Source organism: Myripristis murdjan, chromosome 8 (genome assembly GCF_902150065.1).
Source record: "Myripristis murdjan chromosome 8, fMyrMur1.1, whole genome shotgun sequence".
Classification (NCBI taxonomy): Eukaryota; Metazoa; Chordata; class Actinopteri; order Holocentriformes; family Holocentridae; genus Myripristis; species Myripristis murdjan.
In genome coordinates this window covers 15,812,572-15,829,486 of record NC_043987.1, presented here as the reverse complement: position 1 = coordinate 15,829,486, position 16,915 = coordinate 15,812,572, and the positions used below count along the sequence as shown (strand labels likewise).

General features: G+C 41.5%; 2 protein-coding genes across 3 annotated transcripts in view; one reads left to right on the top strand and one right to left on the bottom strand.

Annotated features, from left to right (window-relative positions):
* Nucleotides 1–7,646, top strand: part of baiap2l1b (BAR/IMD domain containing adaptor protein 2 like 1b) — a 44,939-nt gene extending 37,293 nt beyond the window's left edge. For both annotated transcript variants that reach the window (XM_030058116.1, XM_030058115.1), the window contains 2 exons: nt 7,114–7,160; nt 7,255–7,646. In XM_030058116.1, coding sequence (XP_029913976.1) covers nt 7,114–7,160; nt 7,255–7,327 — 120 coding nt within the window. In that variant the 3' untranslated portion in view covers nt 7,328–7,646. The remainder of the gene's footprint in view (nt 1–7,113; nt 7,161–7,254) is intronic.
* Nucleotides 7,647–8,469: 823 nt separating this feature from the next.
* Nucleotides 8,470–16,280, bottom strand: bri3 (brain protein I3). The gene is made up of 3 exons (XM_030058118.1): nt 15,676–16,280; nt 13,845–13,953; nt 8,470–9,968 (listed from the first exon to the last, which is right to left on the bottom strand). The coding sequence occupies exons 1-3, from the start codon at nt 15,818–15,820 to the stop codon at nt 9,836–9,838; spliced, it is 387 nt and encodes a 128-aa protein (XP_029913978.1). The 5' UTR covers nt 15,821–16,280; the 3' UTR covers nt 8,470–9,835.
* Nucleotides 16,281–16,915: the final 635 nt, after the last annotated feature.

The following is a 16,915-nucleotide window of genomic DNA, read 5'->3' as shown; positions in this document are numbered from 1 at the left end:
TACATTGTGTATCTGATATGCAATGCACAGTTGCATTCTTGGCAGTGAAAATGAAAACAAAAAGACAATAAATGTTCCAAAATTGTGCCTGTTTCTGTTTGATTATAGTTGATCTACAAGTTTGACAAAAGGAAATGTTCATTTCAGAATGCTTTAGTAAGTCCTAGTAGTCCTAATCTAAAAAAAATAAATTAATTAACCAATTCTGGAAAATGCTGTCACATATTAGATTTTTAACAAGTTTATTAAGCTTTATTTTTCTTAGCAAAAGTACATTGGTTTGGGACATACTCAGCATATGAAAAGAGCATCAAGATTTACATTACAATGCAGGAAGAGAGAACTGAATTTGAGAATTTGAAATGGCCAGGTTCATGTCTTCTTTGCCGCTGTTTGTGGAATTCAATTTAGTAGAAACAGTTTCAGTGTTTGGAGCCTTTTTGTTCTCTGAGGGGCAAGTAATTAAAAACTTTTTCATTGGACAGTCAAGGCTACTAAGGGTTAGTAAATGATACAGAATATGTACTTTTTGGGTAAAGTATTCCTTCACCTTTCAAACGGACTGCTGTCTGCTCCTAACCTCTCTAGTTCCAGGTTTCACTTGATACCTGCTCTACTGTACTCTTGACTGTACAGCCGTGCCTTGGCTACTGAGAGGACAGTGTTTGTATGTATGTGTGTGTGCATGGTGTCAGATGATCTTCTAATGTCTGTGTTGGAAACCTGACCACTCACTGAAGACTCTGATACATGTTTTTTTTTTTCTGTGTATCAATCAAAGATCCCAGTATTGGAACAGTGAGACACAGCACATAAAACAGCACACGGAAAAAATGCATGTGAGGCAGAAGCACACACTGACAAGTCTCGATTTTGTGTAAAGCAATATAAATTGATTCAAACAGCACTTACTTAAGATTACTTTTCTAATACCTAGGTAGCAAGATGAAGAAGCACACTTAGTATGTCCTCTTCATTGATTAGGATTCTGGGGGCAGTCATGTTAAATCCAAAGGAAGATTTTTTCAGGTTACAAAATGGTTGGAACTTTTTTTTTTTGGAAAAAAAAACACCTCCACTTGCACTCAGCTAGCCTCCAAAATTGCAGTCGTAAGTCTATCACCACCCTGACAGGCATGAAGGGGATGGAAAGGCTCAGGCAGCCACAGCTGTAAAGAGGATTGCCTTTGTCTGGATAATCCGTGGTGTTCAGACAGGTAACAGTCTCCAGGAGCCTCCACTCCACTCAGAGGCCATGACACTGGCACCAAAGTGCCAACAGTGTCTGGGTCTGGCCGAGATAACTTAAGTTGAAAATCCAGATTCATATTCATTCTAGCATTTATATCTGTTGCTGTGATGAAGCATTTTTTAAAATTTCCCCCAGAAAAAGTTTTTCAAAACATACATGGTACCTCCAAGCATTTTTAAATCATACACCTACCTTAATCACACATAGCCTCATATTTCATTCACCCTCCACACCCACATGGCTGTGGCTGCAGAATCACTCCACGAATGCTCTTCCATTTGCATGCTATGCAAAGTCTACAGACAAAATTGCGGTTTTTACCCCGAAAGCTTTTGAAGCTTCCTCATCCTGGCTAAATGGAAATGCAGTGCGTCATGTCGCAGGCAAATGCACCTGCCAGGTCTGCACGCTCACATGCACACACACCCTGTGCTGTGTTGTGTCATAGTGATGCACTAATCCTACTTCTTTTCTCAACTGCATGCTGGTACGTATCATCCATAGTGAGATGCAAATGATTATGGTTTTTGCATTTTATTTCATTTTGCATTCAAAATAACCAAACAACACATTCTAAGATTCACATAAATGCACACACCCTGTTACGACAGAGAATAACTACTTGCTTGCATGAGAGTGGTGTGTGCTCCTGTGCTACCTTTTACAGGTAATGTGTAGACAAGTAGCCACATGTTAATCGCAAACTCCTCACAAAAAGTTAATATTCCTATACATATCCCAGTCATTTATGTTCATTGACCTTGATTGTAACCTTAACTCAGAAACTAACAGCATGAGCACAGCAACTTTAACTTTCCTCATTTTAGTGGTTCGGCCAGTGAGTTTTTCAAAGGCCAGTGCCGATGTTGATGGCTGGCAGGATGGCTGATGGCTGATATATAATGCTGATATTATGTTGTTTTTATTTTATCATTATTATTTTTGCATCTAAAAAATAGAACAATTTAACAATAATGATAACAAATAAGACACAAAATTGCTGAACTGTGAATGCTGACTGTTGAATGAATATTTAACATTAATGACGCTAATGTTGTCTGCTTTGTCTCTGCACTCTGTCTGCAGTGCACTTATCTTAAATTTTAAAAAAAATATATCAACTAAATGAATGTCCACAGGTAATCAAAAATTAACAAAAAGCATTGGCCTCGTGAGCACGTTTCAAAATGCCAGATATCAGTCCAGTTAATCAACTGACCGATTAATCAGTCTACCAAGAAATCAATCGACCACTGCCACATTTGTTAATTTAGACATTTTGAGCATGCACACAGGCATATTGACAACAATCTATTAATATGCCATCAAACTAAGATCATCTCGAGGTCATTAAGGCTACAGTTAAAGGTTGGAGTTCATGTGGCTGCTTTGCTTCAAAGGCTGATCAAAACTGTGCTGCTTCTGCCGAGACAGTGGAAAGCCTATTGCATTTCATGAGAACATTTCACATTTATTCATATCATGCTTTAGAGCAGTGCACAGTGCTTTTACCCAGATAATTAACAGCTAAAAACACTTGGTCCCACAACAATCAAAATGATGAAAACAGCAGAGTTGCAGCTTTACAATGTATGCAGCAGCAACAGCAGCTCATCACTAATGAGGATCCAAACAACCCAAAAGTTAATCAGTTTGGTTAGTGTTTGTGAAAAAACAAAGTTAGCTTGGTCTCGCTGCTTCACAGGCCTGCTTCAGTTCACATATGAAGCTGAAGCATAAATGATATTTTAGGGAATCTTTCATTTTTCTGTATACGGAATCCTAAATGCACAGGGGTCTGTAGGCAGAGTCAACTAGTTCTTTGTGCTACTGTTTTTCCCTAAACGGACAGTGTTAGACCAAAACGTACAAATATTTAGAAATGTCAGCAACCCATTAGGTTGACGTTTTTATTATTATTATTATTATTATTATTTCCTTAAAGCTTTTACACTTTAAATGTGAAAATTGTCAAAGTTACCATCTCGACTGTGTCACCTTAGCTCTAACTTCAAATCCCCAGTAACAATAATACAAATGTTGTCACTTAGGGGGATTTTTTTCTCTTTCATTCATTCTTGTCGGGATGTTTCATTCACAGTATAAGAATGACCACACACACACACACACACATGCACACAGAGCCAGAGTGCTCTGGTGCCCGTAGTTTGTGATGTTTGACCCAGCTCGAGGTTGAATGGTCAGATAGGGAAAGGAGATCCTTTTCTCTTCTCTTTCTCGGCCCTGCAGTATTCATGATTTACCTGTCATTTGTTATACTGCCACAGACACACATAGTAGGGCCAACGGCTACTGTGTGTGTGTGTGTGTGTGTGTGTGTGTCAGGCCTATCAGTCCACATCCGGCCCACATCTCTCTACCACTGACTCTGGTGGAATTCCACTCGGGGTGAACCTGATACCTGCCTTCCCTCCCCTCCCTCCCCTCTCTTTCTCATAATTCTTTCAGTTCTCCGCTTTTTTCAGCCAACTCTGTCTTCATCTCTCTCTCTCTTTCTCACTCACTCATTCACTCACTCACTCACTCACTCACTCACATATACACACACACACACTTTCTCTCTTTCTATTGATCCCTCCCCCTGTTTCCAGGGTAAATAAGGGTCACTTCCAGGGACGCTTATCCTCTATTCATCCTTTAGTGACTCACACAACTCTGCTCCACCTCCTCCACCTACTTCCACCACACACACTCACACACACAGCCCAGATGAGGTAGCTAGCTTGTGGGAAGAGGCTATGAGGAGGTGTGGATCTACAGCATAATGCTCAGGTTCATGTACACTGCAGTGTGCGAGTGGGCTGCTGTGGCTATGAGAGTGATTTCATGCGGACATGTGGTGGGTTAGTGAACAACCTGTGGCTGCAACATATTTAACATCCATTTTAAGTATGAAACGGGCCTGATGTCAATTTTTGTATTCTCTTTTGTATTCCCACTGGCATAACTAGGAGAAGTGTAGGAGACGGCACAATGATGAAAGATTTTGTTGTCCTCTGTTGATATCAGTTTGTGTGTGTGTGTGTGTGTGTGTGTGTGTGTGTGTATGTGTGTGTGTGTGTGTGTGTGTGTGCAGCAGAGGCAGTTTAGTGTGCATGTATCTGAGAGCATCTGAGACAGACAAAAGTGTGCATTAACAGAAGTTGGAGGAGGAAGTAACAGTGACCTCTTTACTCTGCTGCTCTCTTTGTCTTCCCCTTTACTTCACTGTTGTTTTTGTTTTATCATGTTTAACTATCAAAGTGTTCCAAACCCGCACACAGGCGTTACCATGTAGCTTGTTCACAGCATAAACACTCAAAACAAGATCTACTGTAGCCTTCTGTTTATATCAGCAGTGGCTGACCAAATCGATAAGTTTACCTTTCCTGCCTGAGGACTGTGAATATGTTTAGCTGAAGAAACAGTAGGAATTTAATGATATCTCAGAGGAGCAGATGCCATGTCTGTTCTGTTCTTCTGTTAAGGGACACTGAGAACGCAATGCATTTCATGTTTTATTGTCCTTTGTAAAAAAAAGTTTTCTCAAAGACACTGCACAGTATGTATGTCAGAGAAACATAAAAACTCAAGTTAAGACTAAAAAAACCTAGAGTACAACAGATATGAAATCAATCTTGAGTCTGTATATATTTGTTGATTTTGTATCTATATATTATGCATTATGCATTCAGTAATTTCTTGTATGTGATTAATAATGTGTCTCGGAAGCCCATGTAGGCTGGTCACCTCTAAGTATGACATAAACAAAGGCTAAACAATCTCTCAGGCATATCTGTGTATATAAATTAGGTCCATTTCCCGCTTACAGGCAGTGTTTATAGTATTACAGGGCTGCAGCTTCCTGGCATCAAAACAGAAATGACATGGAACAGAAATCAATTTGAGTCCCAACTCACAGGCGAAACACTGCACAGCTTTGTATGAGAAAAGCACTGGAATGTTTTTTTTCATTTCATTTTGTTCTGTTGTATTTCATTTATTGATTGTCAGTGTTGCAGGTTAGACCGGAGGAGCAAAGGAAAGGTGAGAGTGAGGGAGGGAGGGGGGAGACAGGATGGCTGGAGGAGGTGGGAGAGGTGGGGTTACCCCTGGAATGCACTGTCACCATGAGAAAAAATGCACCCTCACTGGTTTGGTGTTTTGTGTTAAGGTGCAGATAACGACTTTAAAGAAACAGATACGTTGGGAAGCCAGAGAAGAGAGAGAGATTGAACTGATAGATAGTCGAGAACAAGACAGAAAGACAAGAGGGAAGAGAGGCTTTTGACCTTTCTGTTGAGTATCAGTGAAAAGGAAATTGAGAGTCATAACAGCATTGTTGACGCCCGATCAAGTGCAACAGAGCAAAAGAGACAGAGGTGAAGATATTCTTGGTTCCCTGCCTGAGCAGTGAATCAGCATGCAGAGCAGAGTGTAGCCTGAGAGTGTTTCTGAGCTCATGACCAGAGCAGAGAGACACTAATGCAAACAGCATTCTGCCTGGGTGCTCCAGTTAAGACTGTGCGCGTGTGTGTAAACGGGGGAACGTGCGAGTCTATGCCCTCAGCAGCTGGTTTCCACAGCCCTGATTAGTGATTAGTAATGCAGACATCTGGAAGAGGAGGACAGATGTGAAACTGTCTGGGTCCCATGGGAAATAACAGCGGTCAGACTATGTGGGCCCGTGCCAAGGTTAAAACACCCTGTCCCATCTGGTCTGAGTGTTAGATTGCTATGCGGCAGCAACTCGATCCACCGCTGACCTCTGGTGGAATTTCCACCGCACTGCAGGCGTGAGATTGACAACTAAAAGCCCCTTTGAATCCAAAGCAGCACCAGTTACTGGGGAAATGTGTGTACTATGACAAGCAGGCTACACATGACCGTATCATCTGTGCACCTGTGGTGGTATGTGACCCAGACAGGGTTGCAGGTTCTTCTGATTTTCCACCTGCACCGGAAAATGAGAAACTGGACCTCTCATACTTGATGAATACCATTATCGCATTAACGTACCTGAAGTGTGTGTACTGAATGTCTGGAATTTGTGTGTTAGTGGTGTGACACTGACTTTGGCAAGGCATGACAGAGCAGCTGCCTGTGGGCCAGACTCACCTTTCCAGAAGGTCCAGATTCCAAAGGCTGTCCCGTGACATGACGCTGCACGGCGTCATTCTCACACTATCCATTCATCCACTGTGTGTCCGGTCATTCAGAAGCGCCACATTTATGGACTGCGTTATATATCAAATAGGTCTGAGACACTACGGCAAGCCGGTTTAGCCTAAAATGCAAACAGTTTTCCAAGATATAACTCAATTTTTAGTGTAAAATCTTCAACATAAGATATCTGCAATGACATATTTATTAGTAGAAATTCAAATTTTCTACTAGAAAAAAATGTTATTGTAGAGCTCTTTAATTGGACATTTTACAAATAAGAACTTCATTGTAGATAAACTGTAGAGAAAATGAGATTCATTGCAAGTCATTGGTGACATTTGATCAAAATTATAGTATGGACATGTCATCCTGTAATTATGAATGGTCAGAACTGTGTTGTGTGTATGTAGGGAAAAAAATGCATTATAAATTTATTAGAATTTCTACTTGTGAAAATCAGTCATTACATAGACCTTCTACTGGAGTTTTTACTTATAAAAATTGAGTACTTGTTAAGTTGATGGCATTTTAGGATAAAATGGCTTGCCCTACACACACAGCAGAAAATAATATATTTAAAGCATTATCTGTAATGTAAATTTGCCGTGGTTGTGTGCTGTGAGACAAATTTTGCAGTACAGAGCCTTTTGTGACTCAGAGGTTCACTGATAGTGTATCTGTGCTTTTGTCCACAGGCCGCCCAGCCCAACGGTATCTCAAGGCCTCCACCTCCCTTCCTCATGTAAGTCACATAACAAAAGGTGGCCGAAAATACTCTCCCTCTTTCTCTCATTCATGCTCACACTCACTCACTCGTCTCTTTGCTGTGTTCCCAGAGGAGGGAACCCATTTGCCACAGTCAGGCTACGTCCCACTGTCACCAACGACCGCTCTGCTCCAATCATCTGACTGCCCACATTCCCAAACACCACCCACCAACCCCCACCCATCATCCTTGTCACCTACCCAGGACATGCAGCTCACCTCCGAAACCTGACAAACTTTGGCCAGCACTGAACAAGCTGATTTCTACACAAAAATAAACAATTGCCATTTGAATCCGGTGTCCCCTTACTGCTGCATACTATTTTATTAAAACATTTTGAGACCATTTTATCTACAGAAGAGATGCTCATATATATATTTTCTATATATATATTTTTTTGTCCCTTTGTTTGTGGTGGTGATGTTGAAATGACCACATTCTCAGCTGGACATAAGAAAATGAATGAATGCAATTACATTTAAATATTGCAATGTATTTATGCTGTTGGTGTCGCTTGTTTGTCGTGGAAATGACACTGAAATGATTTTTTTTTCTGTTGCCATAGGACAGTAGAGGAATGTACTATAGGGGACCGCAGCTTTTCACCTAAAGGTCCTTATGATAGTGTTGATATTAAGTGTCTAATAATTAAAATGTATGATTGCATTGTGTCAACTGTTGCAGTTATGAGAGAATTGCAAATGATTTACAGAGATACGTCCAAGAAGGCACACAAGTGAGCTTTATCCTCTTGTAAAAATCAGCTTGTATATACATTTGTACAACAGATATCATAAATGTTGTCATTTGCCATCTAAGTTACCTTTACATAGCGATAGACAATTGTGAAGACAGAACTTTTGCCTTAATGAAATGTACCCACTGCACTATCACTGTAAAAATATCACTTACCTGTTGCAGTCTTAAGATCAGGAACATGAGTTGTGACAGCCGCCTCGTCTTCAGAGTCAGACAATGTATTCATTTTTTGCTTTAATCATTATGACATGGCATTTTTCAGCACCCGTGTAAACTGGTTCTTTTGGTCTTTGGCCTGCCCGACATCATGCCCTTAATAAAATCCGCTGTATGGAAAATAAAGGTTTATTTCTCGAAATTGTTTTTCATTTTGTTATCATTTGGTATTTTTTTTCCCTTTGATTTCCTCATTATGCATTACTATTTTGCCTCAGGGCTAAATTTTTACAAAATATGTATAATGCTATGTATACTAACAAGCATGAACCAATGCATTCACTTGAAGAAGACAGTCAAAAACACGTTAAGTAGCATTCAGTTTTAATCACAATAACTCTTATATAAAAAGTAGGAACCTCAATTGTAACAGCGTGCGTAGTGTGTTTCTAAAGCAAGAAGATTTTAAAATCCGCCCCCCTCCAGTCACATTTCTCTTCCTTCTGCCGTAGACAGAACCGTAACATCCCGTTCTGATGGAAGACGTAGACACATGAAGAAACTGCAGGTACAGACGTGGACGCTCCTGATTGATTGTCTGTGGTCGGGAGGAACGGGGCGGGCTGAGTTGTCACAGAGTAGAGTACTAAGATAAACATCATCCAGAGATTATACATTTTTTGACAGATTTCTATGCCTCATTTCTTGCTGCATGCTTCCTTATAATTGCGACTCTGCACATTAAAGAAGGAGTGTGCGCTTAAACACAAGCGCCTCCTTAAAGCAGGAGTCCAAAGTCAGACAGTGATTGAGGTTGTAAAGTCGAGGGCATGTCAGATTGTATATACCTGAGGTCTGCATTGGCCCTGGGAAAGCACAACCTAGCAGAATAATCATCAAACAAACCATCAGTGCAAATATGGCCCCAAGAAATAACATTAACGAAAAAAAACAGACAAAATCTTGCAGAGACTATTTGTCTGATAAAAGTCCATCATTTCAGGCAGGACATTTTATGTCCAAGGGATCTTCCACAAGTCTCTTTACACTGGCTGTATGGGTTATTCCAAGTGACAGATCGAGCCAAAAGGAAGCAAAATGAGATTTTTTTTTTTTTAAAAGGGCTGCTTGATAAAGCTGATTCATCAGTGATCTACATGGATGCTGTGATGAGTACAGAGTCACCAAGCACAAAATCAAGACTATGTGAAACATATGAGCATTATGGCAGCAAAGGAAAACAAACAAACAAACAAAAATCAAAAATCAAACCTGTGGCACGGAACCTAAATGTGCCTCAGTTCATTCTGACATGACAAAACACAAAAGGAATCTGCTCAGGGATGTGAACCACTGAGTTACATCAAAGAAGAATTCATGGCTGGTGGAATCTGTTAGGATCTCTCAGCTTGCATGAAGTGAAGGCACGGCTGGACAGTTAAATATGCCATAATCTATCATCACCTGGCTTATGAAAATGGACTAAATTTTCCACACGTGCCTCTAATAAAAACTTAACATCTGGTTATATAATTCAAGGTAATATCTTGATCATTTGTTGTATGCAACATAATGGCAACAGCAATGTGCAATATGTAGAAGATAACAAAATAAAAGACACAAAAATGCTGGACTGCATGTGTGTGTGTGTGTGTGTGTGTGTGTGTGTGTGGGTATGTGGGTGTGTGGGTGTGTGTGTATGAGCGTGCATGTGAATCAGCTGCAGTTTGGTCCCTCTAGCCGAAGGTGGCGCCACAGTTGGGACACCTTCTCTGGCGCAGTGCGAAACAGAAGAGGAGGCCCAGGGGGAAGAAGAAGATGGCACACATGATTCCCAGGCAGGTGAAGTCATCCTCCAGGACACCCACTCTGTAACACACACACACACCCACACACACACACACAAAAATACATGAAAGGCCAAGTAAAGTAAGCGTACTGACCAAACATCAAATACTCTGATGAGCCATAACATTACAATAGAAAAAACAACATGAAGTTTCTCAGGTTACACTTATTTAAATGTGCATTTATTGTTGTTTAATTAAGAATCAAATAATCGATGCAACATACACTATACCGACAAAAGCACTGGGCCACACTTCTTAATCGCTGAATTCAGGTGTTTCATTCAGTCCCATTGCCACAGGTGTTTAAAATCCAGCACCTAGCCATGCCGTCTGCCTTTAGAAACAATCGTGAAAGAAAGAAGGGTCGTTCTAAAGAGCTCACGGAGTTCGAGTGTCGCACTGTAATAGTAATGTAATAGGATGCCACCATCGCGACAAGTCAGTTTGTGAAATTTCCTCCTACCTAGATATTCCGCGATCAAATGTAGAGCGGTGTAAAGCACGCCACCACTGGACTCTGGAGCGGTGGAAACATGTTCTGGGATGGGATGGGATGTCATAAAAGCTCCTGTAGGTGTAATGGGTTGGTGGCCCGATACTTTTGTCCATATATTGTAGTCTGTGCCTCAAGCTGCACAATACCAAATCCCAATTAATTTGGAGATCTCTAGTGACTATACGGAGTCTGATCAAATTTACAAGTGATCACACTGCCCTAGCTACAGTTTATTGAAAGTTTTATCTCAACTGTGAGGGCAATTCATGGCAAAAAAAGAAAGAAAAAAAAAAAAAAACAGCCGGAGGGCATTGTACAGTATGAGTGTGACTTCACTCAGAGGGGACAAAAGTTCAATTTGCAATGTGTTTCCTTTGCACCGTTCTAACCCTTCTCCTTGTTGGTGCGGAAACCTGAACATCATCTGAGTCATTCAGAGGCTCTTGAAATGTGCTTGTTTTCTTGTCCTTTACAACAGCCCCTCCTCGCCTGAGTTCTTTCATATTCTTGGTATAGAGGCCAGGGAAATTAAACTTCAGAAAATCTGCATAGTTTTTCTTTAAAACATTTTTATGGTGCCAAAAAGAAAAACAATGAGATAAAAGCAGTCACATGCTTGCCAATCTGTTATCAGTCACATGATGCTGGGAGTTAACAGGTTAGTGCTGTGACACACATACACACCCACACATACACACACGTTGAACTTTTTTCAGTTTCTTGAATACATGCATCCAATTAGCCTTCTTAGCTTTTGGCTGGCAGTGCTCCTTGATTTTGATGAGGAATGCTAAAACAGCATTCTAGAGAAAGGGAAGGGCAGTGCAGAAAATTGGTTTGGCTGTGCTATGTGATGAATATTTGATGAAGAAAGATAACCACTTAAGATTCAAAATGTAAAAGGAATTCCTTTAAAGAAGAGGTTTTAGACAAACTGAGGGCTGCTGTGTCTGAGAGCAGCTGTAATCCAGAGTCACGGTAAACAAACCACAGTCTCATGACTGCACCGTGCCAGTAAATCTGCTGGGGGCCCTCAGGAGGAATTAACACGCATACACAGTAAATCAGCCTAGATCCTGACTAACCAGAAGTGAAACGGTAGTTCTGAAGGCATTTTGGGCTGAGGCAAAAAAAAGATGAGAGCAAAGGCCTGGGTGACACACAAACAAGCTGATGTAGAGCTTAATTACAGAAATATGATTAGTTTCAGCGATGAAACTGGGGATTTTCTGCATTGAGTTTAACAAACACACCACTAATATTATTCTATTTTCTTTAACTAGATTCACACACACTGCCACCCGACACAAAATGTCACATTCTGCTATGTCGCTGGTGTTTGCATTTGCACAGCTTATCTGCACACCAGTGCCAGGGCCTGTGGCTTTTATTGACCTCGGCAACTTGGCAACAATGCAAATTGTGACAATGACCATAACAACGTCTCCTATCTCATCTCCTATATTCAAAGTTTAAATACTGAATTCTGGTTAGCTATCATGTCATGTCAGCAGTGTATCTAAAGTACTGGTAATAAAACAAGCTTGTAACAAAATGCTTTCCAGAGCAATAAAATGTAAAGATATGAAATGAGACCAACAGATAATAAAATTAATGATTGACACGTCAGCATCTTATTCCACTTGAATGGGGAAAGCTTAAATTTAAGAATAATGTTCAATAGTGTTGTGTAGCTATTTGTGAATTTGTGTTATTCCAATACTCAGTGTTGAATGAGTGCTGTCACTGCTCACTGTTAGGCTGTATTTACAGGAATGACCATGACCCTGACCGGTCAGTCCACAGCACAAAGTCATGTCAAGTCAGTCCTGACAATTTTAGTAAAAGGGTAGTTTAAACATCCCAATCAAAACGCTGCTGTCAGATTAAAACCTCCTATCTCTGATGTGTAATGTTCTCATTAAGGAAGCTTATTTTTAAATTATATATTAAAGTGTTCAGTGAGTTTTGTTGGCCCGAGGTCATAAAGAATCACTAAGCATAAAGCCGCCGCATAAATGATCAAATAATACAGAATCACTAGTTCCAAGCTATTCATTCAGCAAGAAACAAACAATCAAACAAATCTGCAGCTCTGCTTTAATAAGGCCTATAACCACAAAAACATGGAAGCAGACCTGACTGGTTTCTCACACTCCCTGAACATTTAGTACATTTCAGAATCGGAAATCAACCAGTAGATGGCTGCGCCTCTGATGTGTGGAGTGTGTCTGCGGGTGGAGTGTGTCCTGCGTTGACCTTTGGCCCTGTGTGGCCTCGAGCCAGCCCACTCACATGTTTGCCTCTGAAATCATCTGACTAGCCCACAGCATGCTGACTCAGGCACAGTGAAAGTCATGAAAAAAAAAAAAAAAAAAAACTCAGTGCAATAGTGACTCATCTCCATTTGAAATTAGTGCACACCATAGACCTGACAGTATATACAAATTTAATATTGTGTTGACAGTGTGGCGCCATTATTAATTTGCTATTAATGTTTTTTTTACGATTAGTGGCTGAGAAAATAGCTCCATCTACATGCGTGTTATTGTGTACCAGCTGCTGCAGTTCAATAAGCCAACTGTTACTCTGTATCAGCTTTGTTCGAGGTACAGCACAGAAAGTTAACAAGGCAGACGGATATATACACAGAAATGCAGTCATAAGAATGCCTCTAAGTCAATCAAAATGCAAGACTGGAACTAAGTGTGGTATTACTGTCAATGTACGTATACAGACACACACACACACCCACACACACACTCAGATGACATGAATCTCAACAGGAAGTGGTTTGGAAACCAGTTCAGTCACAGTGAGAGCATGACTGTCACACTAAATATATACCTTAATCAAGACTTTGGTTGAAATTATCTGAATGGTCTTGTCTTCATTCATGAACAAGCTTCATGTTTAGGTGTCCCTGTCTCTCCAGCCTGGATTAGTGACCATAAATATTGCTCATTTGGTTGACTGATTAATTGTCTCATGCCGGTCATCCTCACCATCTTTAGTTGTCTGTGTGCGAACGCGATGTCTACACGTTTATCAGCTTTTTACGATGTGCACATACGCTGCCCCCTCTACTAGCCAGAGGTGTTTCCACTAAGACAACTGTACTCCATTACTAAAGTCCTGGGACTTTTTTTGTACTCTACTGTTAGGTGGTAGTTTTAGTATATGTTCTGAATAGCAAAGTAGAACAATCATGACTACTACGATAATTAGCCATCATGTTTGGTGCAAAAACATGTGCATGTATGTCTAAAGATAACATTTTTTTATATACTTGGAGTGCAAAGATTGGACTCTGACAGCAGACCAACTGGAACATCTCTTATGATGATATGTGTTGGTGTGTGTACGTGTGTGTGTGTGTATGTGTGTGTGTGTCCTCACCTGCAAGCAGGGCAGCCCCCCACCACCACTACTGAGGGCTGGATGATGGCATAAGTCCCAGTGTATGGCTGCTGCGATATGGCAGGAGCCATCTGGGCTGGAGGGTACCCTGTAAGTTGAAAAAAAAAAAAAGAAAGAAAGAAAGAAAAAGGGAATATACATGTTATAACAGGCAGGTAAATAACTACCCATTTCTTCAACTCTCCTCTGCTTACATTCACCCTTGTATTTTCTTTTTTTTTTTTTTTTCAACTTTTATCCAGGGATTTATTTTTAAGTGTGTCTGCTCTTTTTGAACATGACATTCATACAGGTGCACATATTCACAAGTGGAGCCTGCAGTTATGACCCAGTGTGTGAGCAGGTCAGCGACACACACAGCTCACATGGCAGCTGCTGACCCATCCCAGCCTGGCAGTGGAATTTACAAATAATCCTAAAACACATAATGTCATGAGGCGAGACAGTAACCTACTTTTTAAGTGCCACAAGAAAAAAAAGATTAAATGGAGCCAGCTGTTGTGTTCAATTCATGTTGTCATTTGCCAATTTGAGTATCTGGCCAACTGAGGTATTTAGGAGATGATATAAAGGTGTGAAAAAACTACAATAATACCTTTGTGCATATGACACTTTACAGAGAACTAAGGCAATATAAACCAAAATGGCATTAGTGAGGAAGTACCTGGTGTACTCACTTCCTGTAAATTGAGGTCAGTGTGATGTATGTGTGTAAATAGCTCTGGAGTGATAGTTAAGAGGAACAAGCAGCCTCTGTCACCATCAATTCAATCAGGTGAACAGATGACATGTACTTTAATGAAGTCACTGGAAATACTGTATGGTTGGAGAAAGTTTGGATATCAGTTATTCTGACTTGGCTGAGAGCTTCTGTACATTTGCAGTGACACCTTTGCCCTGATATAAAAACTTCCGTTTTCGCTTATCATATTATTAGGACTCCAATATACTAAGTCAATAAGAACCAGTGTCTGAAAAACAAGTGCACACAATCTCGTTCACTTTCCAGGGGAGGTCAAGGTGCAGCTGCAGCCTGAACGGGAAATAAAAGACCCGCAATGTAACTGCAGGAATCAAGAGGTTGCTACTTTGTGACAGTGCGACTTTTTTGATGCATTTACTGCAGCGCTGCCTGTGTTTCAGCTGGGACTCAGCAGCGGGCAAGGGACGGCTAACTCGGACGTGACAGACATGCACTCCTAGGCCAGGTGCTGGCCAACTTTTTCCTGTCAACGACCCTCCAAAGTACAGCACTGACGTAGACCGAGGGCTGAGCTCTGCACCATTGGTTAGGTAATCGCAAAGAGCCAAAACCTGGCTATCAAGATCATTCTCGGCCTACTCCAAACTTCTGGAAACGTTTTGTCGGCTGCACCGGAACTGGACAGAGGCGGGAAACGTCTGTCTGAGATAGGCTTATACACAAACTGTGAACAAGCAGGATGTGTAGCCTAGAAAATGCGCAGTGCAACTAAATTATGGAAAAATTATGTCTAAATATGATTACTGGCAACTGCCGTCACCATACTGCGCGTGCGCAAAGCAGGAGTAGACCACCTTCTTATCAAAACTGTGTCAAAGACAGGTGACACAGCTGGCTCATTAATGTAGCTGTGGTTAAATCAAATGAACCTTGTGTGAAAGAAAAAACAAGTTGTCAGACCGACTGTCAGACTTTCACTGAGCGCCAGCACAAAGATACAGCGGTTTGGTTAGCCTTTTCAGCGAAACGGAAGTGACTACCCGTGAAGCCTCTCGCTTTCCCTGGATACTTTGAGGCAAATGTCTGGACCAGCATTGAGCTACTTGCCTTGGCTGTCTGGGTACGGGTATGGCGGTGGGGCAGGAGGGGGGATGGCCCCATAGCCAGGTTGCTGCGGCCCGTATTCATAAGTCCCGGGGACGGAGTTGTAGGCGGGAGGTCTGTCCTGAAGAAGTGGCTTGTTGTCCAACATCTCTCCCGACGTGTTGCGTCCTCAACTTGCCTCCTTCTCTGCCCTTAACTTAATTCCCCCAGCAGCAACAACGGACAAAATTGTTTTTAGGTTACTTTGTTTTTGGCCGAAACGCCGTTTGACTCCCGTTGACCCGCACTTGCGCCAAAAACAAAGAAAACACGCTGCGCAAAAATGAAACTTCGTCGCTCTCCATGCGCCAACTTTGTCCCCGACGGCACAACACCCCCCAAATACTCGCCAAACGTCCACTTTAAAAACAGGAATGGTCGGGGGCGGTCTGGTAAATGGTTAACTTAACTCCATTTCCCTCCTCGCAATTGGTCCTCTATCACCAAAACAGCCCTCTCTGTCATCACAGCACCTTTTAACTCAGATAAAACTCACAAAACGCTTTTGCTTTCTGTCTGGATTGTCACAAGAGAAGAATCATGTGATGAGCTGCTGTAGCGCCTCTGCGCACAGAAAGGCTTCTTAAAGCGGCAGCTCCCCAAAATGCAGGCTGTGCGGGCTGCCTGCAGCGCACTGCGGAGCCCATGACTATCCCCCACACACACACACACACACAAGTGACACAACACACACAAGTAGGTGGTTACACTGCCGTATGTCGTTCTCAAAACCCCTAAACTGAACTGGGATACAAGGAAATAGCCTACAATAGCCTACTTGCAAATTACTGGGATAACACAGTGAATGGACTTGTAATAATATAACACAGTCTCTCTCTCTCTCTCTCTCTCTCTCTCTCTCTCTCTCTCTCTCTCTCTCTGTGTGTGTGTGTGTGTGTGTGTGTGTGTGTGTGTGTGTGTGTGTGTGTGCTGGGAGGTGGGGTTGGTGTAAACAAACCTGCTTATACTTCATAAATGTTGGTAAGAGTTAAGTACCTGTGAACACTGTAAAGTTGGCCAGTTAGACTGCGTTATTGTGTCTGCATCAAAACGCCTCATATTGGCCTCACTGATGAAAGGCTGCACCGTTTCTTTGTTTCATGGCCGTTTATGATGAATTATTCCAAAGTGTAACAGGTAAAACCAGCCCCGTGCCTGAATAATTTATTTGGCGCGGAATAAATTATTGAAATATGCGCGTCAA

What these genes read in the sequence shown, in the direction of transcription:
- bri3 (XM_030058118.1), bottom strand. Translation starts at nt 15,820, where the DNA reads ATGTTGGACAACAAGCCACTTCTTCAGGACAGACCTCCCGCCTACAAC. An exon ending in CCCGTACCCAGACAGCCAAG is followed by an intron (nt 13,954 to 15,675) that starts GCAAGTAGCTCA and finishes TTCAACTTACAG; the next exon opens with GGTACCCTCCAGCCCAGATG. An exon ending in GGGGGCTGCCCTGCTTGCAG is followed by an intron (nt 9,969 to 13,844) that starts GTGAGGACACAC and finishes TGTGTGTTACAG; the next exon opens with AGTGGGTGTCCTGGAGGATG.